The 23092-nt window shown below is 34.3% G+C and overlaps 1 protein-coding gene across 1 annotated transcript in view; it reads right to left on the bottom strand.

Annotated features, from left to right (window-relative positions):
* Window positions 1-23092, bottom strand: part of TTN (titin) — a 242806-nt gene that overhangs the window by 121307 nt on the left and 98407 nt on the right. The window contains 34 exon segments of the mRNA XM_040069199.1: window positions 990-1112; window positions 1455-1538; window positions 2944-3024; window positions 4376-4486; window positions 4723-4803; window positions 5295-5375; window positions 6290-6370; window positions 6571-6654; window positions 7324-7407; window positions 8033-8113; window positions 8565-8648; window positions 9571-9645; window positions 10263-10586; window positions 10817-10900; window positions 11133-11216; window positions 11435-11512; window positions 11853-11936; window positions 12140-12244; window positions 13158-13241; window positions 13452-13538; window positions 13716-13808; window positions 14341-14427; window positions 14630-14713; window positions 14926-15000; window positions 15207-15284; window positions 17058-17399; window positions 17598-17681; window positions 19694-19774; window positions 20152-20235; window positions 20972-21049; window positions 21283-21360; window positions 21659-21721; window positions 22323-22397; window positions 22552-22626. Coding sequence (XP_039925133.1) covers window positions 990-1112; window positions 1455-1538; window positions 2944-3024; window positions 4376-4486; window positions 4723-4803; window positions 5295-5375; window positions 6290-6370; window positions 6571-6654; window positions 7324-7407; window positions 8033-8113; window positions 8565-8648; window positions 9571-9645; window positions 10263-10586; window positions 10817-10900; window positions 11133-11216; window positions 11435-11512; window positions 11853-11936; window positions 12140-12244; window positions 13158-13241; window positions 13452-13538; window positions 13716-13808; window positions 14341-14427; window positions 14630-14713; window positions 14926-15000; window positions 15207-15284; window positions 17058-17399; window positions 17598-17681; window positions 19694-19774; window positions 20152-20235; window positions 20972-21049; window positions 21283-21360; window positions 21659-21721; window positions 22323-22397; window positions 22552-22626 — 3357 coding nt within the window.

Raw genomic sequence — 23092 nt, forward strand, 5'->3', positions numbered from 1 at the left:
AACAGTCTCAGGCTCCTCAGATGTCAGAACATGCTCTAATTTTTGAAGTGCCTTTACAGGTTTTAATTTTCGGGCCACTCCAGCCACTTCTGGTTTTTGTGGTTCCACCTCTTGAGGCTTTGGTTTTGCACCTCCTGCAATGGACTTTGGTTCTTGAGAAACTGGAACAGGTACTTTCTTTTCTGACAAAGTTGTCTTGGTTGCTTTATGTACATAAAAGATATTAGTTCTAAATATAACAACCTCACCAACAATCATACCAAAATTAAGGCAACCATAAAACATAAAAAGACAATTGTAATGCAAATATAGAAACATATCAGTTATTGATCATTTATGCTGGCCTTTTAAATGATGAATATAGGACATTTTGACTTTTCTCTCTTTTATCTCAAGAGTGCATACACAGGCACTCCGCCTCACAAAACTCATGCTCCCACATGGAAGTACACACACATACTCATAATATAACTTAAGATATAAGTAAAAGCCATGATAATTGTCAACAGAATGGACAGGACAAAAGATATTAATTGCACTGCAGTCAATAAGCTGAAGATTCTTTCAAGAAACAGTAGTGATGTCATCTAGTTTTTCTTGGTGGAGATTCTGGTTTTTCAATTAAATTGACAACTTCTGCTCTTAGCTACTAGAATGGGTACTTTCCTTTCTTCTGCTATTATAACTTTTAAGTTATCAGCTGTGATGGTTTTCATGAACACAAGCAGGCAGAATAGTAAGAATATGCAAAAATAGTAAGAAGAATTGAAGTAGAATAATAGTAAGAATAACATACAGGCAATTCAGACATCCAAGATTTGCCACTATTTTTTTTCCAAAACAACTATGTGTGTCTTTTTCACACATATATGAGATAAATAGAACAAGCATAATTTAGAATTTCAGGAAACGTAAGGCTTAGATAATTACAATGTTAAGGAAAATATGAAAAACATTACTTTTGTTATTTTATTAGCGTTGAGATTTACCTTCCTTTGGTGGGAGTTCCGGTTCTTCAGGTGCAGCCTCTGGTTCTGGGGCAACCACAGGTTCTGGTACTTTTTGCACAGGTATTTTCTTTTCTGGAACAACTTTCTTCGGCACCTCAGGTTCTTTAAAGATATTTATTTGTTTTAATTTCAGGAATTTGAAGAATGGGAATTAAAAAGAAAATAATACCTCCAAAGTAAAAAACCCCACCTAACAGCATCAGAAAAACCCCACCCTTATAAACAATTTTGTTGTTTTTTGCTTTCCATATTGCTTTATGTACACTATTAGTAGCCACTGTGACTGGAAGCTATTCACAAAGGAAGAAGACCATGCAGTCTGTAACACTTATAAATATATTATATGAAGTATACAAAAAAGCTGCTAACACAAATGTAAGAAAGATAATATTTAGAGAAACAGATTAAAATTTGTGTGCAGTCTTATTACTATTGAAAATATACCTTTGGGTGGTGGAGGTTCTGGTTTTTTAGGAGCTTCAATGTGTACTTTTTCTTCAGAAATCACTTTCTTGGGCACCTCAGGCACTTTAAAAAAAGCAGTTGATTTTATTTATGTATGTCTGCAGTGTTCAGACATTAAGAAAAAGTAAATCTCAGGGACATCAAAAGCATGAGTGGTTTTGGATGTAAATATGTAATTTCTCCTTTCCCTAGAGAAAATTCTCTCTGCTGCCTCACTGAGTTACAGATGCAAAAACTACAATTGAAACAACAAAAATATTTTATAAGACATTAATAGTAAAAGTAAATTAACATGATGTTAAAATGATACCCTAGATAATTATGGGGTTTTCTTTCCCTGCACACAATTACTTTTAGTCTCTGGGCGTTCTGGTTTCTTTGATACTTTAACTGAAATCTCCTCTGTGACCAATTCCTTTGGTACCTCAGACACTTGAAAAATATCACTAACTTTATGCTACCAGAATTTCATAGACAACACTAAAGCAAAACAGCAGATCACTCTTAGTGAAAACACCAACTACAAAGATCCATTTTTTTTCACTCAAAACATATGCTCACTTGAAAAACCTTTGACCACAGAAGAAAATGCTAACAGAGGTCTGGAATACTGTCTTCTATGTTGTTAAAACAAGAAAAGTGTGTTTTTTGTTTAGGTATTTTTGTTTGGTTGGTTGTTTTTTTTTTTTATTCTGTGCTTTTGTCATAATGTCAAGTATCTTCAGCTGGTATAACTTGTGAGATTTTAGGTATAGCAACTCTGAGTTTTTTGTTCTACATCTACTTCCCTGGGTCCTTCAGGCCCTTTAGGAAAGAGATTGTTTTCAGTTATTACACAGAGTTTTACAGTTACGTTCAAAACTTTTCTGTAGAAATTACCAAGGTTCTTACTAAAACCTCTAATTTTACTCGTATATTGTTTTAAGGTTATTTTATGTCCTTGTAAAGCCTCATGAAACACCTCAGAGTCTTCTGGAGTTTCTTCCTCTACTTCAGATTATTTTTCCATTTCATTCAAACATCTCCTGAATCTCTATTTGACTGAGACTGACGTTGTCCATTTTATATTCCTTGTTACATTCTTCTGTGCGTGTTGACTTCTTGGTAGCAATTTTTCATCTAGGCATAAAAGTTTTTCTTCTATATTAGACATCTCTGTCACTCATTCCCTGCTCTTTTGGGGCTAGTTTTTCATTGTCAGTCAGGACTATTTCACATCACTGCTATTGTTCTCAAGTGTCAATCTCATTTCTGCTCAGCCACATCAGTATTTCTAACACACTGCTACAGATTACAGCTGTGATTCAAAAGAGAAGAATTTTAAACACAGTAATATCTCTAGAACTATATGGGCACAGAAAGTAAAGGTAAGAGGAAAACACAAACAAGCAATCAGATAACTAATCTGCACAATCAAGTTAGAGGTTTTTTTCTCCTCCAATTTTTAGTTTTCTGTAGTGCAACATACCTTTTGCTGGTGGTGGTTCTGGTTTTTTAGGGACAGCGATGGGCACTTTTTCTTCAGGAATTTTCTTGGGCACCTCTGGCACTTTAAAGAAAAGAGCATTAATTTTTTAAAATTAAAGCATGTAAAATATGTACATTGTAAAGAACAAAGAGTATCACAGGAAGCATATCAGAAAGAAATGAAAGAGATAAAAAGAGAGATGTCATCCAAAAAGTGTTGTATATAATTACATACTGATAGGATTTTGATAAATGAGTTTTGCTATAGACTGTAGTTCTCAAGAGAAAAATCTCCTCCTCCAAAAGACACTATTATTGACATATAAGCTTTAGGTAGTGTTACTCTTGATTTTTTAGGTATAACGATATTGATTGATTTCTTAGGTACCGTGTACTCTTTAAAGATATTAGTATAGTTTTAAAAATTACAAAAATTAAACATTCAGTACAGAGACATAAGAAAAAACCACATAGATATATAAGGATGTGACAAAATAAGCAGGTGGATAAGGATGCTTTGACAACAGTTACAACTTCTGAGAAGTCTTCATTGTTCTACCCCTCTGGGCAAAGAATAAGTTGGAAGTGACTTTGCTCGGGATCTTTTGTCATGTGGTTCTAGATTTTTGATGCTGCCCATAAAGCTGAAAACAAGCTAAAGAAGTAATGGCAAATGTTGAACTTCAATGAAATGCCTTTTAAATGTCACGCATAACAGTTCTTCACTGATGCTTGGCAGTACTATGTGATAATTACCAGGGTTGGATAAGGTGTGCTGCCTTTGGCTTGACAGCTTTTAATGAATTGTAACAGCTATGCAAATTCTATTTCCATTCAAAATGAAATCAATTTTCCCCTAAGTTCAACACGAGCAATGTGAAACAGAGGGATAGGATGTACTTCTTGCTAGAGTATGATCAAATTTCTGAGGCTGTACCCATGAAGTGAAAATATTTTGTAAAGCTCACTGACGTTAACATGGCTAGAGCTTTCTTTATTTCTAGTCCCCTTTACTAGCTTCTGATACAATTTCTGGGTTAGAATAAATAGATAAACTCAGCTAATTTTTAATGCTTTGTCAGCAACAGTAAAAGGGATGGAAGAAACTCGATGAAGAAGAATGAAAGGACATGCTGACCTATACTTTTGGCAGCTTCTGGCTTTTTAGGCAGACTTTTTCTTCAGGAATACTTTTTTTTTTTTTTTTTTGGCAATTCAGACACTTGAAAGCTATTTACTGATTTTGATCTTGTTTTTATAACTTAAACACTACTTGAGAAACAGAAAACAGAAAATGGGACACATACAACATAAACACTATGAATTGACAGGTGGACCATGAACTCTTGAATCAGAAACTGTGTAAGAAAACAGTAAAAAAGTAAAGATGTTTATCAGTGAAAAACCTCTGCTTTACCAGGCTCTCAAAGTACCTTTAGATGGTGGAGATTCTGGTCTTCTAGGCACAGGAGTAGGTTCTGGTTTTTTAGGCCTAGCAGTTGGTACTTTTTCTTCCGGAACAGGTTTCCTAATGGCTGCAGCCACTTTAAAGATATTAGTTCAATTTAATGAGAGAAAGACATGCAATGAATAATCTCAAGTTTTTCATATAAGTACTGAAAAAAGTACGTATTAGGTACTGAAAGAATGAATACAAATATTTATTATGCTGAACAAGGACTAAAACACAAACATGAATAATTTAATTTTCCTGGAGTTCTTAGCAAGAATTTGCAAGACTTAGCAAATTGTAGGAAGAGGTGATGAAGAAGTCATATACCTCTAGATGCTGGAGCCTCCTCTTTCCTATGAACAGTAGAAATTTCTTCTTCTATGTGAATCTCCTCATAAACTTCATGCACTTGAAAGATATTAGTTTAAACACTTAACTTAGAATATCTTCAGAAAACAAGACCACATGTTAGATAAATAACAAATATAATCAAATATTCAAGCTCCTCTGAGGATATACAAGTCCATTTTATATCCACGTGCAAAATTAGGATGCTTTCAGTAAGGGATGAAAACTCCCTCATATTCTACCCTGACCTGATCTCTGCAGTTTGTCAGAAGAAAGATGTGTGATGTATCCTGTAAACTGAGCTACTACCTTGAGTACAGAGATAGGCACTGTCTACCTAAGTTCTGTCACTTTTTCATTATTCTTCCCCCCTTTTGGACAGATCTCAGGTTGCGCTTAAAATTAAGAACAACTACAGGTGATATTTTTAAAATTAATTTTTAGTGCTGCAAATAACCAAAGCTGTTAATGGTAAACAGAATGCTCTCAAAATAATGTATATATGAAAATATATTTTTTATCTGTCAAATCATACTTAAAATTTCTTATACCTGTAAAGTGTGAAGGTTCTTCTTTAGGTACAGCAGGAGGTATTTTTTCTTTCTGGACTGCTTTCTTTCGTACTTCAGAAACTTAAAAATATTGGTTTATTTTAGAAATTTGTGTTATAAAATAAGTAATACAATTTTGTTAAAAAAACCCCAAACAATTAAATCTACTAGAACAATAGGAAAAATATATGGTATTGAGATGTTAATAAAACTCAACAACTTCACCTTCTGGAGCCTGTTATTTTTCTAACTCCTAGTATTTATGTTTCTGAATATGCTCTTCTCTGAAAAGACAGTGTTTTTTTTTTTTTTTTTTATGTTTGGATTCTTGTTTGTTTGTTTTACTAGGTTTGTTTGTTTGTGGGATACTTTTGTATGCATGAGTATGTGTGTGTTTAAGGACTTTTGGCACTAAAAAGGGTTTTATTTTTTGAAATTTCCATAAAAGCAAGACAAAATTCCAGTTCAATTAACTAATTTTTAGGCTTCCCACATGTATAGAGCTCTTAAATTCTGGAATTGTGCAACAAAATTATGTTTCTATTAAAAAATTTGTGGCTTTCTATTTTGTCCTGATTTAAAGTCATACCTTAATCTTGACTTTCTTTAGGCCCCGATATGGCCGCAAAGAGTCCTTTTGGAAATAAGTTTCTCTCACAACCCTTTGGATTTCTTTTTCCAATATATTGACAGAGAAAGTATTTTGAGAAATAGAACATGAGACATGAAGTAAAAAAAAGATAAGACCAATCCCTGTCTAATCCCTGAATCTCCTGCTTACCAGATTTCTGAGTCTAATTTAGTCTTCCTAAATTTTAAATTCTTGATGCAGAATGTATCAATCTGTTTAAGCAACTGCTTATAGAAAATAAAAGAACTGTAAAGTGTCTGTAGCATCTGGTTGTGTTGTTTAAGGAAAACAAACAAGCTGGGTTTCTCACTTGGTATCTCACTTTCATAAGAGGTTAGAGAGAGTTAATTTGGAGGTAATGTACCTTTAGCTGGAGGAGCTTCTTCTGTAGGTACAGCAACAGGTGTTTTCTTAAGTGGGACAGTTTTCTTTGTCACTGCAGATACTTCAAAGATATTACATTTTTTAAAGAACATTGTAATACACAAAGTGTGAGTAGCAAAGAGGCAAGGCAATGACAGACACATAGTGTCTAAGGAAACATTAGAATGAAAACATTAAATAATAGATTAGCACATGGAATTATGAAGATGAAAAATTTGTAGGAATGTGTTGCTTTACAGATTGCTTGAAGAGTTGGTTTACCTTTAGCTGGTGGAGCTTCTGGTTCACTAGGAGTAATAAAAGGCATCTTTTCTTCTGTTGGAACTTCTCCATAACCTTCATGTTCTTTAAAGATATTAGTTTGTTTGTAAATTTTAATATTAGTTACAAGACAGGAATAGAAAGACAAAATAAAAACATGCAGAAATATATATAGACAAAGAGCTGTTTGAACTTGATTTATTTAAATATCTTTCAGCCTGATCATTGACTTACTACTGCTAGACATTGCTATTCCCAGTTAGTAAAAGATAGGTTTTACAGAAATATTTATTTTTATTTTCTGAATTTGTAACTGAATTTTGTATGCCTTCATTTAGAGTTAACTATCTCCATTGCAACTCAAAGATTGGGTGTTGCTCAGGATGGCTCTTAAAGCACTGTCTAATTAAGTTCATGTCTGCTCCAGTGTGACTCAAGTGCTTTCTGAAACAGAAACTTAGTTTATCTCCTATCTATGTATCTTTTTCACACTATTAGAGGAAAAAAGTATACCATTTTAAAAATGCTAAACTCAATTTTTTACATTTAGTGTAACATTTTAAATTTAAAGTCTTTTAAATTCTGAATTATACCTAAATTTGTGGACATAGATGGTGTAAAAGATATGGATATAAGCTACTTTTAAATAGTTTTAAAAATGAATTAAATATCTTATATTTTACAGAGAAGTATAGAGCATGACTTGATATATTCTCTGCAATTTACTATTTGATAGATGTATCATTGATGTACCTTCATAAAAAAGAGGCTCCTCTTCTGTAGGGATAATGGTGGGTGCTTTCTCTTCAAGGACAGCTCTCTTATGAAACTCAGGAACTTCAAAGATATTAGCTTTCTTTTAGTAAGTTCAAAGTACTTTTCAACTTTTAATATTGCAAACAGAAATAAACTCAGAAAACTAAGTAGTTTTGAGGTCTTGGAAAGTTCTCAAGGATTAAGTATGATACAGTTCTAGAACTGCCTTCCTGAAAGAATGAACTATGTGAAGAAATTTATGGTTTCAGCTCTCAAAGAGAGAGCCATTTGCTTTCCTTCCTGCATTGTCATGCTCTTCCTCCTGGTTGATGTAACAGCTTTAACTCACTGTCTCTTGCCCTATTTCTTCTTCACCAATATCATGACCTGTGTACTGGTATCGAAACCCCAGTTTAAACTAAATTCACAACTATAATATAAATAGAAAAGGACTGAAGTTTTACATAGTGGTGGTGTAAGCAGCAACACCTCCTCAGCATGTTTTCATTCATAATTTAATAATTTACTGTCTGGCACATATCTGAAATGTTTGCCCTAGAGTTTGGGACTTGTTACTGAGATTTCAATCTCCAGTTAGTGACTGGGTATCCTTGCAACGGTGTAAGTAACATCACAATTTTTAATGATGGGAAAAATGACACAAATATTTCCTTTCCATAAAGTCTCATATCAAAGGCTCCTTTACCTTTCATTGGTGGAACTTCTATTTCAGGTGTACGTGTAGGTTTCTTTTCTTCAGGGACAGGTCTTTTGATATCATCTGGCCCTTTAAGATATAATTTATTTTTAGGGCTTTCAAAGCTACTTGAAAGATGTTAGAAAGAAGAGCAAGTCTAACAAGGAAGACTTTTGAAACATCAAAGAATTAAATCCTTCCTGAAAGAACATTTATGTTAATTTTGAAGATTAGACAGAAAAATAACATATTAAAACATACATTCTTGAAAGATTCCTTTCAGAAGAAATAAAGAAACTATTTCTTTCTGAAATATTTTCATGTGCACGTTGATGACAGAACAGACATTTTTTAAAGTGACTCTAACATGTTTTCAACAAATGACTTAAAACCAACAAGCAAAAAAGAATCAATGACAAACAGATGAAAAAACCCCACTGTGAGGACATAAAACATATGCACATGTTTCTCAACAAATAATGAGGACAAAAGACTGTGATTAGATTTCATGTTTCACAAGGACAATGAAGAGGAAGTATACCTTTAGCTGGTGGAGGCATTTCCTTTTTAGGAATAGCAGGTGGTGCTTTTTCTCTTGGAACAGGTTTCTTCGGCACTGCTGGCACTTTAAAGACATCAGTAGTTTTTTTAAGAATGTTTGCAGTATGAGTATTATGTAAGAATAGAAATTAAACAAAAAGCAAAAAATGCAAAGAATCAGAACAATTAGCAAAACACAAAAATATTTCTCAAATACATAAACACATATAATAGAAAAGAGGCCACCTATCTGGACTATTTTTCTTGGATTAACGCAGCTAGCGTTTAAGTATTCAGTGAAAGGAAAACACGGCTGTTGTTGGATAGGGATAAGCCTTAACAACTACGTTTCATGTACTATCCACTCTAATTAATGGCAGCTGGGAATACAGTAAGGTTTCAATTTCCTATCAACTAACTCCAAGCTTTTCTGTAAAAACAAACAAGCCAACTAATCCATCTTTTCCCATTGATTCATTCTGACAGTTCATATGAGAAATAACTATAAAAGTTAGCAAGCAATAAGTGAATTTTAGGCAAATTTAGTGCCATGAACAGAAAATTACAGAACTCTGGACAAGGGCAGTAACTTCTCTAGCACTCACTGGGAATTGCTATTCATGACACTTAAGTTTCATAAAGCCTGATACAGAGAATACCTATTAAGATAGCACACACTCCAGCAAATCTTTAGGTTAAAGAAAGCTCTAGATTTTTAGGATTCTGCAGGAAACTATAGTTTCAATGGTTAGCTTTAGAATATCACTTATGTTGTGATGGCAAAAATTAAATTAAGGTACTAATTTCATTCCTGTTGTCTCCAGGAAGTAATTTGTTTGATTTTTGTTTTGTTAAAGAAATGGGGTTTTTTAACTAATCTGTCTTTAACAGTACTGTGAAAGAAAGCTAAGAGTCTAGCAGTCAAATCAGAATAAGTAAAGAACTGGATTTGGGAATTCAGACTCATGCAGAAGGCTGTGTTTTCAAATTTATCTGACGGATGATACCTTTAGCTGGTGGAGCTTCTCTTTTAAGAGCAGGTACTTTTTCTTCTGGCAGAGGTCTTTTGGGCAACTCAGGCACTTTTAAAATACGTCATTATGGATTATACGTTATTTATGGAGAAACAGATATAAAGACAGCAAGCAGAACAATCACTCATTTGTAGAGTAACCATCTCATCATTTATGCAGAAAAAAAGGAGCAGTCATCTCAGAATTCTTGAGTAATGAAATAAGAAGTATCAATGTACATCTTTTTGGTACATTGTATGTGCACTTTCTGTTTGGTGTGAGGGATCATAAATTTAAATGATGGGAAGGAAGGTTCTACATGAGTTCTTAATATCTTTGTAACTCAAAGGAGCTAAAATGGACAAAAGAATTAAATATTAATGCATAAAAAGTAATTCAGATTGAAGCTGAATTACATCAGAAGATTAACATTTTCTCTGCTTCTGTTATATCTCCACTAGTTCACTCTTGGGCAGTCAGATAGGGAACCCTCCCATTTTATGCAGAAGGGAATTCCTTAGGAAGGTCTAGGATAGAGACAACATTTGAACTTATTTATCATTACCAGCAACAGACACACATTGAACTACAAACAAGGAAAATATAAATAAACACCCACTGGAGGCTTAAGCAGTAACTAAAAATTCAACACACTATAAGAACGAAGAAGTCATTATTTGATTTACCTATCGCTGGTTTGGTCTCATAAGCCTCCTCATACACCTCCTCATATTTCTCATAGATCTCTTCCTTCTCAAACTCATACTTTTCATAGGCGTCTTTCTCCTCAGCCTCTGCTTCATATTCCTGTTCCAGAATTTTCTTATATCCCTCAGGTTCTTCAGGTTCCTCATACGCCTCAATTTCTTCAGCTTCCTGAATCTTCTCAAACTCTTCAATGCTTTCGTATGTCTCATATTTCTCATATTCTTCATAGGCATACTCATATTTCTCCACCACAGGCGCAGGGACTTTTTCTTTCCGTACAAGTTTCTTGGATACTTCAGGAACTTTAGAAACAGTAATATTGTTACTTCCTAAATATTATTTTAATTTTTTTTGTTGTTGTTTTTTACAGTTAGCCAAGATAATTGACAAAGAACAGAGAATGTGCATGTTAACCTCAAGTATAAGTTATATTAAATTATAAAACCATGCTTCTGAAAAAAATGTTATAAAAGATTTTAGAATGAGGAGGAAAAAATATCATTAGGAAAAATAAGAAGAAGTATATCTGTACCTTTGGTTGGTGCTGGTTCTTTGGGTTTGGGCACAACAGCTTGCACTTTCTCTTCTGCCATAGCTCTTTTACGCACCTCCATGACTTTAAAGATACAGATTTTGTTTAGGAATTTAAAAAACACCAAATCACCTTAGAGCAGTGTAAGCAGAAAAGCACAAGAAACAGAGCTTTATGGTTCAACAATGCAAACATTGAAAATGAACAGTTTTAACATAAATTCAAACAAAGATCTCGTACAACACAGACAAAAGTTAGAAAGAAGAAGATCAAGGATATTCCTAGCATAAATATTAATTATAAGGAATACATATACCTTTTGCAGCTGGAACCTCCACTTTTTCAGCGGGAGCAACCAGCACCTTCTCTTCAGAAGCAACCTTCTTAGGCATCTTGGGTACTTTAAAGATAAGACCTAACTTCAGCGTGCTTTTCCATAATTTTTAAATGGACACAAAGCCAGAATTTTACAAACAACAGAGCAGAAACTTAGAAACAAACAAATAGTATAGTGACAAATACAATACGGGACAGAAATACTAAAGTGTCCCTTGCTAAACTCAACTTGGTTCAAGAATATTATCAGTTAACCATAACGGCATTTAAAATCTGCAGTACCTTTGGCTGGTGGAGCTGGCACCTTTTTAGGAACTGGTTCTTTCACTTCAGGAATGGGTTTCTTAGGCATCTCAGGAACTTTAAAGACATGTTATTTTAAGAAAGTCATCCACCAGTAGTATGAGAAAGAGAACAGAAAACATGTACAAAGAAACATAATAAGAACTGGTCTACAGAATACATTTTTAAAAGATGAAACAGAAATTTAAACAAAAGACACTTTACAGCCACAGGCAGACTTCTTGAGCAACTGGAGCAATTTTAGAGCTTGTTTTGTGCTAGAAACTTGACAGGCACTCTGAGACATCAATACAGAAATGCAGCAGGGACACAGAGGTAACATAAATAACAAATAAAAATAACAAATAACATAAACAGAGACACTGAATGAGAATAATAACACATTGTTAACATGCACCTTTTGCTGGAGGAAGTTCCAGTTTCTCAGGTGGAGGTACACGTGCTTTTTCCTTTGGGACAGGTTTCTTAGGAATCTCTGGCTCTTTAAAAATATTATTTTGCAAACACATGTTAAAATTGCTTTTGCACCAGTAAAAGTGTGAACATGGAAACAAAATAAAACATAGAACAAGACCACAAGTGCCCCCCAAAACATATATAAGAGTTACATAGAACAAGAAATAGAGATGAATTTTAATGAACACAAAAAATGTCATGAGTGACTTGCAAGTAAAGATCATGTACCTCTTTCTGGTACAATTTCCTCTGGAATAAATTCTTCTTCTTCTTCCTCAGGAACATAAATGGGCACCTTTTCTTCAGACACAACTTTCTTTGCAGCCTCAGGTGCTTTGAAGATATTATTTTAAGAAGTTTACTTTCACAACATCACAGAGAAAAATTCATAACATGAAACACAAAGACACCAACTTTAAAGTAACAATAGAAATAAAAATAGGGGAAATTACTGGGCAGTTTTTACTCTCTAAAAACAGCAATGTGTAACTGGGTTACAAGGGTTATATGAGGACTAGCACTTTTGCACTTTTGCCCAATTTTTAATTTCACAGTGTCATTGTAAATGTAAATTGTAAATAGAAAATATTAGCAAGATATGCTACAAACCAGAAGTTAAGGAAGATTACTAGCATTAAGGTTTTTTACATAAAAAACCTTTCAGTGTTTCAGTGTCTGCTTTTCTCTCTCTTTTTTTTTTTCCCCCTCCTAGAGTACTCAGCTGCTGAGGTAGAATCTGCTTTGCATGCAACAGTGGCCTTTGCAATCGTCTGCCTCCAGTCTGAGTTTCACATTTAGGGTATAGGAGATGGTTATTAGTATGATCAGTTGTAAATTGATGTTATTTTTTCATAAGTTTAGCTAAAAACCTTGAGAATCTAGCTTATTCTCAAAGTACGTGTAAGAGTGATCTCCCTAAACTGAAGAATTTCCAGGTAAAGGGCCATAAAAATTAATTTCAGCTGTCTTGTTTAAAGAAAATTTAAATAATTAAAAAATATTTCTGGATGATAATATCATAAGGTATTATTTCATTGACAGTAATCACTTAAAGTGGAAAAAAGCAGACCATTCAAGGCCTGATTCACAGCTGGCTACAGTCAATAACAAAAGACAACTCTGTCTGAGCCCTAGCAGTGCTCACTACAGGGAAGCAGAAGTCAAGAACCTGAATTCACATGGGTATAAATTGAATGTTGAAGTTAGGTTCCATTGAATTATTTGCATACACCACAGTGTGATATACCTTTAGCTGGTGGAATTTTCTTTACTTTAGGAACTGCAACAGGTACTTTTTCTTCTGGGACAGCTCTCTTGGGCACCTCTGGCACTTTAAAGATATTGTTTTGATAAGAAATTGGTAATTGCTTTTAGAGCATCAAAACTACTAAAGCGACAGAACAAAGTCACAAAGACCAGAAAGAAGAAGAACACTCCTCTCAGAAGGTTAATTACATCCAGTTTAAAACAATCACTGGAGATGAAGATCTATTGATGAATTGAACTAAGCTCTCATAATCTTCAAGAAGGAATGCTGTACCTCTTGCTGGCATCTCTGGAACCTCTTCCTCTTCTTCAGGAACAAACATAGATACCTCTTCACTGGGATGTCTTGGTATTTCTGGCACTTAAAAGATAGTTTTTAATTGCAGAAGACTTAGACACAACTTGCACAGAGGGTAAAGAATGTGAATTAACAGTACATTTGTCACATACTGCTACAACACTGCAGTTAAATTCTAACAACAAATGCACAGAAACAAGAGCAAGCATTATCCACGTGTTCAGCTATAGGAAGCAATACCTTTGGCTGGTGGAGGTTCTGGCTTTTTATGTACAGGGACAGGGACAGGTACAGGTACTGCCTTTGCTGGAACCTTCTTGGGCACTTCAGGCACTTTAAAGACATTTTTTTTAGGGAATTAATTGTCAGTGTAACATAAAACCTAGTAAAAAGATAACTATATCTGATATTAAGAAAACTACACAAATATGGTAAAATCTAGTTGTGTGTGAAAGTTAACATTGATTTTATCCACAGATTTATGCACAGATGTAAACTTACAAATATACAGAGACTACAGAACTACAAACTGGTGTGGTAAGGCTAAGGGGGAAGTCTGGCTATTTAGGTGAATTTTTTGTCTTTTGGACCATCTTTTTGAAACAGCAAGTCCTTTAAAATGATTTTGATATATAAGATCCAAAAGATAGACACAATGCGAAAAACAAGACATTTTCAAAGCGTAGGGTAAGGACAGACCCCATGACTGACAGACACAGACACAACAGTGTTCTGACCAAACAGCTCAGGAAGTGGTTCAAACACATTAGGCTGAAGAATGGGATTGTTACTGGCAGTAACAATCTTCTTATAAAGATGAAGAAACAAAAATAGAATCACACAGTTGAACCAGAAAATGGTGTACCTTTGGCTGGTGGAGGCTCTTCCACTTTTCTAGGCACTGGGACATGTACCTTCTCTTCTGGCACGAGTTTCTTTGGTACTTCAGGCACTTGAAAAAATATTATTGTAGCTTAAGAATTTCATTTTTGAGCCATTAGGTCAAGAACATTGATATGAATCAATAAAGTTGGATAACAAAGAAGAACAGTCAAGAATAGAAAACTTTCTTCACTCTATATCACATACGAATAAAGACTGACTTTTTTTTTTTTAATAAAACATTCAGTCAAGAGCTATATCAAGTCTTATACCTTTGGCTGGTGGAACATCCTTCTTTTTTGGGACAGGAACAGGAACCTTCTCTTCTGGCACAGGTTTCTTTGGCACTTCTGGAACTTAGTAAGATATCATTAAATATTGAACTTGGCATGAGAATCTAAACCAACGTGACATACAAACCAGTCACACTAAAACAGTAAAACACAAACAGAAAGAACCACAGCTCTTAAGAGTAACACATCTTATTCCATCCTACTTTTTAACAAGTGAGAAGATAAATGAATGCTAGAAGATCTTTCTGATCACAGATAATTACAAGTGCATATACCTTTAGCTGGGGGAGCTTCCTTCTTCGGCACTTGGACTTTCTTTTCAGGTACAGGTTTCTTTGGCACCTCAGGCACTTCAAAAACATGATTTTGGTTAAAAAAATAAACAATAAGCTACTCAAGACAGAAATGAAACAAAAAAGACAGCAACACAAATATTTCTAATGGAGACCCCTCTCCAAAAAGAACAGAAAAAAGTAATAAGCAACTAAGGAATCTGGAAAATAATGTGAAATACGTATTCAGAGGTTGTCTTCTAATATAAAGAGATGGTATATACCTTTTGCTGGAGGAGGTTCTTTTTTCTTCAGAATAGGTATTTTTTCCTCTGGAACAGGCTTCTTGGGAACCTCAGGCACTTGAAAGATACCATTAATGTTTTAGGTATTTATTTCCATAACAACAGGAACATAAAGTGCAAACAAACATCACAAATACATAGTCATGCAAGCAAACATCACATACTCCAAACAAACAGCTATGATTTAAAAGGGTTTTATCATTAAGACAAAATAAAATAACAAACACATCGTATTAGCTGCTATTATGTCCATTCTCCCTGCTCAGCCATTGAAACCATCAATAAAAATATTTTCAAGGGCTTTTTTGCTGATCAGAAGATTAAGTCATTGACTTTGTCGAACCATCTATTAAAAGCATGTTCCCGATGCTTGTCAGGCATGTAATAGGTTGCATTTGGTCATCTTCTTTTATATATATAAAATATAAATTGCTGACTATATTTTCTTCCTGAAAAATTTCCAAGAGCTCTCTACATGCAAAAACGCCAACCATATCTAGTTTATCAACTGACTTACTTCAAGCACAGAACTATCCATTATAAGTACCCAGCAGTACCATTTTTAAAAAAGCATTTCATTTACCCATTTCATTTACTGGGTAAATGAAGTGCTTTTTTAAAAAAATCCCTTTTTAAAGGGATTAAAATGCTTTTTAGAAAATCTTCTGAAACAGAAATTTTCAACAGACTTTTCCTTTACCTGCAGTGAGGCAAAGGTTTCATCTAAAATGTATCTAAAGTTTTGTTCGTACTCCAAACCTCGGAAATGTCCATACAAATTTTACAATGACAGGAAAATAATTCTGCTGGCTCTGAGAATACTGAAGAAAATTTGGAGCACATAGGAATTAAACTTAGCTACTATGAGAAACTCGATGGAAATTTCAACCGCTACTAATCTTCCTGTTCAGGATTAACCTGTTTTTTGCAGTGTACAGCCTCATCTTTTCTCGTGTTCATGACAAAATTTCTACTGCAAACAATGTTAGATATAATTTTGACATTTATTAATTAGTCAAAAGAAATTCTGAACTTCTTTGATGGAAAAAGATGCTATGGAATGTTTTGGATTAGGACTGGAAAATATACTCTTGGATGAATATGTAATTTTAGAAAATTTGATATACATGATCTGTATCTTTAAATTATGATGCAGAAAGCCTTTATTACCAAGATCTCGGCATGACCTAGTTCTCCTAAGTAGTGAATATTATGTTCATCCTGTACTAACAATGTGGAAAATTTACACCCATACCATAAAAATTAGTCCTAAGGAAAACACCTGAAACTAAGATTATTTAAATATGGATATTTTTTCTTTTTCATGAAAGTATATTATTCCCTTCAAGACAGAAATAAACATCAACCATAGGGCTTTCTAAGATTTCTGAAGATAATTCAGTATGAATTCTGTTCTTAAATCACTCATTTTCATGTACCCTAGCTAATTTCTAGATAAATATATATTTTTGTCTATGATTGCAGACTTTACATAAGCATTTTTAAGTACTTCAAGCACAGCCTGATAGCAAAATTGGACCCTGGATGAGGATGAAATTAAGCTTGGTTAAATTTCCATAGTAGGTTGTACAGAGTTCGTGTGAAAGAGGAATGAACATGGATGACATGGAACATTTGAATTTATAGAGGTAGTTTTAAAGAGTTGATATACAACCATCACATATTTTCTGCACTATATAATAATCAACAAACATCTTAAAAAATGCACACCGTAAAGCACACTGCAACATTTTAAAACAAAAGTTTGGGATTTTCATAGAATTAAAAGATACTACTTTTTCTGACACAAACCCTAAAGATAAAATATACCTCTAGCTGGTAGAGGAGCCTTCTCTTCATACTGAGGAATCTGTGGCTCCTCCTCCTCATATTCAGCAACTTCCTCTCCATAATAAGCAGCTTCTTCTTCATAATGGATGACTTCTTCCTCTTCATACTGAGGAACTTCTTCCTCTTCATACGGGGGAACTTCCTCCTCATAGTGACTAACTTCTTCATAATGGCGAACTTCCTCCTTGTAACGGATTACCTCCTTCTCGTATCTGGTGGTATCTTCCTCCTCGTATCTTGGAATCTCTTCTTCCTCTTCATACTGAGGAACTTCAATGTACTCTTTTTCTTTTCGGACAACTGTCTTGCGTACTTCAGGCACTTAAAAAGATACCAATTAAAAGAACCTTAAAATTTAGCACATGGATCTTACCAATAATAAGGATCACAAGGCATTGTCAACTAAGAATTAACTAAAGGAAGAACATTACATAGAAAACAAATCAGTACTCATTGTACATGGAACATACAAGACACAAAAAACATTTACACCATATTTCAATCCTCTATCCAGTATACCTTTGGCTGATGGTCTTGTAATTTTTTTAGGAGGATAAATTGGCACTCTTTCTTCAATGATAGCCCTCTCTGGTACATCAGGCACTTAAAAGATACAGTACAATTACATGTGAGAATTTTTAGATGTAAATTGTTTAAAATCAAAAGTATTCTTGGCAAGAAATGGAAAAAGAGATCTTACAAACACATAGATGACATGTAAAGACAAGCATGCTTAGTGTCACTGAGCATGTAGATAGGAAAGTCATTAGGCTCCTTTTCAATTAAGAAACAACAAACTTTTCAAGATATCAATATAAGCAGCTGGTATGATTCCTACTTCATTCACTGCTGCCAATAGTGAAGTTTGCTGATGGGCAGAACTCAAAATCCAAAGCCATCCAATTACAAAATCAATAAACCCCATTGTTCTCTGTAGCAGCTCCTTTCCACAGCAGTGGTACTTTGTATCACCTCAGGAAGAGATCAAAATCCTCATTCACTGACAACAAAGGATTTGTATAGGAAACTCTAGATGAAGGTGAAGGAACCAGTGGAGAAAAACTTTGAGAGTGACTAACAATAGATAAGAGCTCTGGTCCAGTTAAAAGCAAAAGAATGACTTGCTCAGTGAGGAAGGTGTTTTTCCTCATCCATCAATTATTTTATGAAGTGACTTGCTTGTTCTGACATGGCAAGGAGCCATTCCTTGTAAAAGCAGGAGCATTTCCAAAAGATTAAGATGTGTATATGTTAATTTTTAAAGATTCATTCAGGAAAGAATGCCATTTCTAGGCAGCATATTCTCTTTTACAGAAGTGTGTGGGTCTTGTCTTCTGAGGCAAGTGTCTTGGAAAAATTTTGACCAATATAACTGGAAACTGCACAGAAAATTACCCTGGAATTTTAAAATCCAGCAGACATGCCAAGCTGGAGAATAACTGTGGCATTTTCTTAACAGATTTGAGATTTTTTCTGACCTTGAGAGATGGAATCCATTCTGTCAATAACAGATTTGAGAATTTCTAGAAACTTTATTCATGACAAGCTACAGTGAGCATAGATGAATTGCTGCCACAACTCTTGATACTTGGTGTTATTTTTGGGACGATGTGAAGACTCATTAGGTTCTAAGTATTTTTTTGGCAGTCCTCCTTGAAATTTAATTATAAATGCCAGGTACATTGACATTTGAAATCTTAAACTAAAACTGGTTGGAACTGGTTCTTTGGTGCATGAGTGCCCTTTTAATAAAGTTCAGGTTCCTTGGATTCTTTTTTTCTGGTAAGACACCACTGTTTGGGTACCCCATTGGAGAACTGTTACATTTAGTGTCTTTCTGCTTTGACCCTTTTCTTTCCAGACCAGATGGCATATGACACCTGCCTTACAGAGAACCAAAGATTGTCTTTCATCATACTCTTAGTACTCATAGTATGCTTGTCCCCCCCCATCTTTGGAGACTAAATGGATAATTTAACTTCACACTGATTTGTCTGTATTAATTTTTCATGATATGAATATGATAATACCATTATCAACATTATCAGATCTAAAAGTAGTAAGTGTGAGGCATCTTGTGGGTCATCTTTCACAAATCAATTGATAGTCTGAAAAAGTGAAAGAGCAGTAAGTTTTCTTTTAAGTCTACGGACGATTGAGCTGGCAGATCAATTACATTAGATTATGTAAAGTATCTCAGCCATGCAGGCAACAGAAGAGCTAAACATTATTTCTTTAACCTTTAGATTTAGGTGAGGAGTTGCTTTTATAGGACAGGAAACGACTGTATATCTTTTAAGAATAGTAAAGCATGTTACTTTAAATGAAAGCAAAGACTGCCTCTTATTTCCCCTCAAGGGTCAGACAGGTGGCAAGATTTAAAAAGGAGGATCTAATGAAATTATTTGGCTTCCACTCTAAGAAGAACAGTAAGCCAAGAGGAAAGAATTAAACATTTTGCAAGAATGAAATACTGTCCTGCATTGTTCTACAAGCTTCACTTTCATGATAAACTGGCAATAGCAAAGGACATGGAATTTTGTTTGTTTGTTTGTTTTTACTAGCTGACAAGCCAAGACGTAACTTTGGATACAGAATCTTTTTAGTCTTCATACCTGTGTATGAAATCTCCTTTTCTGTGTGGAGAGAAACGGATATTTCCTCTGACACAGCCCAATGTTCTTCTTCTGTTGGTACTTCAAAGACAGAGTCTAGCATTATTTTTTTTTTTCTGGTGTAATACCATGTACAATAATAAATATCTCATTCGGAGTTTCTTAGAAAAATATTATTTCCTGACACCACCCACACCCAGAGTATTTGGGAAAAATGTCTCTAGTATTTCTCAAAGACTTTGTAAAAGGTCCTCCGGGACTACAGTGGATCATTGTGATGGACTTGATAGTGTAAGGTTAATGGTTGGACTCAGTGAATTTAAGTGTCTTGTCCAACTTAAATGATTCTATAATTCTAAATCTGAACCTCAGGAGATGTCCCAGACCAACAAGCCTGAAACTCTGGTAGATTTACATGAGCACAGTCTATTCATGTATTTATCCATGGGCAGGACTACCTTCTGGTGGTGGAGACACTTTTCTCTTTTGAACAGCCATAGATACTCTTTCTTCTCTGGCAGTTTTCCTCTGTGCTTCTGGCACTTTAAAGATAGTAATTGTAAGAATACTAGCTTCTAAAAGAAATCACACACATTCTGAAATTCATATGAAAGAATTTTAGACAACTGGAGCAAACAGCACACTATTTAAAAGAAAATACACAAGCACAACAATCACATGAACCATACAAATTATATATAGAAAAATAATATATCTAATATTAGAGTAATAGACACATAGACCAAAACAAAAAAGAATGGAAAAGTATATTCACATATCATGAAGTAAGATGGAATGAAGATGAAAGTAAGAGGCAAATACTTGTCTCTAAACTCTTCAGAAACTCAGTTAAACCAAGGCACACCACACACACAAGGTACATGACAAAATCAAACACAAGAAAAGCACATAAACAGAGAACATATTTTTAAGTTTGAAGCACTTAATTGAATATTGACAATATTATAAACATTGATAATTTTTTCAAATTTTGTGTTCAATTTTTTTCACTGAGTAAATGTCACTCAGCTTTGTAAGCATTTAAGCATCCAGAGTGATCAGTGAAATTAAATAGTAGCCCAAAAATGCAAAGGATGAAGGTGCATGACTATATTCTGTCATACTCAGAAGTATTTTGAAGGGAAAAAGACGAAGGTTCTTTTCATTTATAACCAAATCAGGAGAGACAGATTTGATTAACTTGGCAGACTGTGAGTATGATGCACATGGATGTCTGATATTTAAAAGCCATCTCTACTTCCAAAAGCACTTGTATACCTTTAGCTGGTGGAGCTGCCACTTTCTGTGAAATTGGAACAGGTACTTTGTCTTCTGGCACAGGCTTCTTGGGCACTGCTAGCAGTTTGTAAAAAAAGGTTTATTGTAATAGATGTTAAATTACTCACAACATATAAACATAAGCTGATGACAAAACACAGATCGGAGACTTGATGTTTCTTTAAGTGAAAAAAAGGGAAAAAAAGACAGCAAACACTGAACAATAGAGTCTGTGTTAGATAACTAGACAGAAATACAAACCACTGTCCTGAAACAAGACTTCTCTTCTGTAACTCTGAAAATTTATATACCTTTCTTTGGTGGAGCCACTTCTTTTTTAGCAACTGCAACTTTTTCTTCTGTGATAATTTTCCTGTGCACTTCAGTCACTTAAAAATAATGTGCAAGAATATTTAATTATAAAATTTGAAATTAAGATATATGTTTCTTTCACTTATTCTGATTGTTTAAAAAAAGTGCTAAGTGAATTTCAATAGCAGCAAAAATAAGACACTACTGAAGAGCATCCTTTACATCCATAGCACCAAAATGAGTAGAATCAAAAGATATGGGAGATCTCTACAAAAGTTACAGATACTAACAGAGAAGACTGTATTTAAGTAAAATGCCTAAACACAAATACTGCAAGACCAAACTAAAAAATCTCCATGGTAATAATCTGTTTACCTTTGGTTGTTGGAGGTTCTTCAAATTCTGCCTCAAAAGTGGGCACCAATGCTTCTGCAGGTTCTTAAAAAAGATTGCATAACTTTAGAAAATTTGTTTGCTTTCATCAACAGGTATAAGACAGAAGATGAAATAACATATAAATAACATGTAATAACATATAAATCTCATTAAGACAGCACAGGCCACAGATGTCATTGTAGACAGACAAAACATGTTTAATGGTGAAGAAATTTGATACTGAAGATATATGCTGTATCAACAATACAACACCCAACCAAGGCATATGTGTTAAAGACGGAACACAGCAAAAAACCATTTTTTTACAACAGGAAAAAAACACTGATATACCTTTTGCTGGTGGAGCCACCATTTTTTTAGACACAGGAACTGCTTTCTTATGAACTTCAAGAACTTTAGAAAAATGAGCAAGATGAGAAGGAAGATGAGAAAGAATATTAAAGTGTAATATTTGCAATTTCCTACTACACGATGTGTTTCACTGAGTTAACACAAACAATAATTTTCAAAGTACAAGGTGGGATTTGAGACAGCATTCATCACTGTGAGAAGACACCACCTACGTCAACATCTACAAACATGAGAGTCAGACAAATATAATTCCTGTGTAGACACATCAACCAGTTGAGGAACTGGTTTATACCTTTAACTCCTGGAGCTTCCTTAGGAGCAGCTGGGACTTTTGGCTCAGGGACAACTCTCCTGTGCTTCTCAGGCACTTTAAAAGATTACAATACATAGTTTTACATAGAGTTGTATCACTATCGCATGAACACATACAAAAATGCCAAGAATGGACATCAACATGTAGTGGCAACATAATGTTAAGAATGATGAAACAACTCATATGTTGTAGTGAAATTAACTTATACCTTTTTTTGGTGGGGCTTCCTCTCTTTTTGGAGCAGTTACTGTCTCCTCTATGTAGTAAGACTCTTCTTCAGTCACTTTTAAAAAGAGTAAAATATAAAAATACTTAAGTATTTGACATATATTACTGTCTTTATGTCCCTGGTAAGCAATAAAGTATTTGTAAGACAAAAATAAACAGTTTGCTTTATTAACAGACTCCTCTGGGATGTCAAAATCTACATTCAAATCATCCTGCTTCCTCTGAGGCCAATGGAAACACTCCAAGCGACTTGAATGGAACTGAGAGACTGAGCTCTCATCTTGTTTTTGTGTGGAATTTGAAAACGCTCCATTCCTCTGTCCACTAACTCACTAATGCTGAAATTTGTCCATTTTGAGAAATCTTCTTTCCCAAATACTGAGATTATTCCTTGACTAAAGTTGTCCCTGGAAAAATATGTGGTGTCACTCATAGAGTCAGTCAGTGTTACTGTCTTCACAGTATTATGTGACCACCAATAAACTTACAGGTGGAAACAATATAGTTATTTTACACTGAGA

Source organism: Hirundo rustica, chromosome 7, assembly GCF_015227805.2.
Source record: "Hirundo rustica isolate bHirRus1 chromosome 7, bHirRus1.pri.v3, whole genome shotgun sequence".
NCBI lineage: Eukaryota > Metazoa > Chordata > Aves > Passeriformes > Hirundinidae > Hirundo > Hirundo rustica.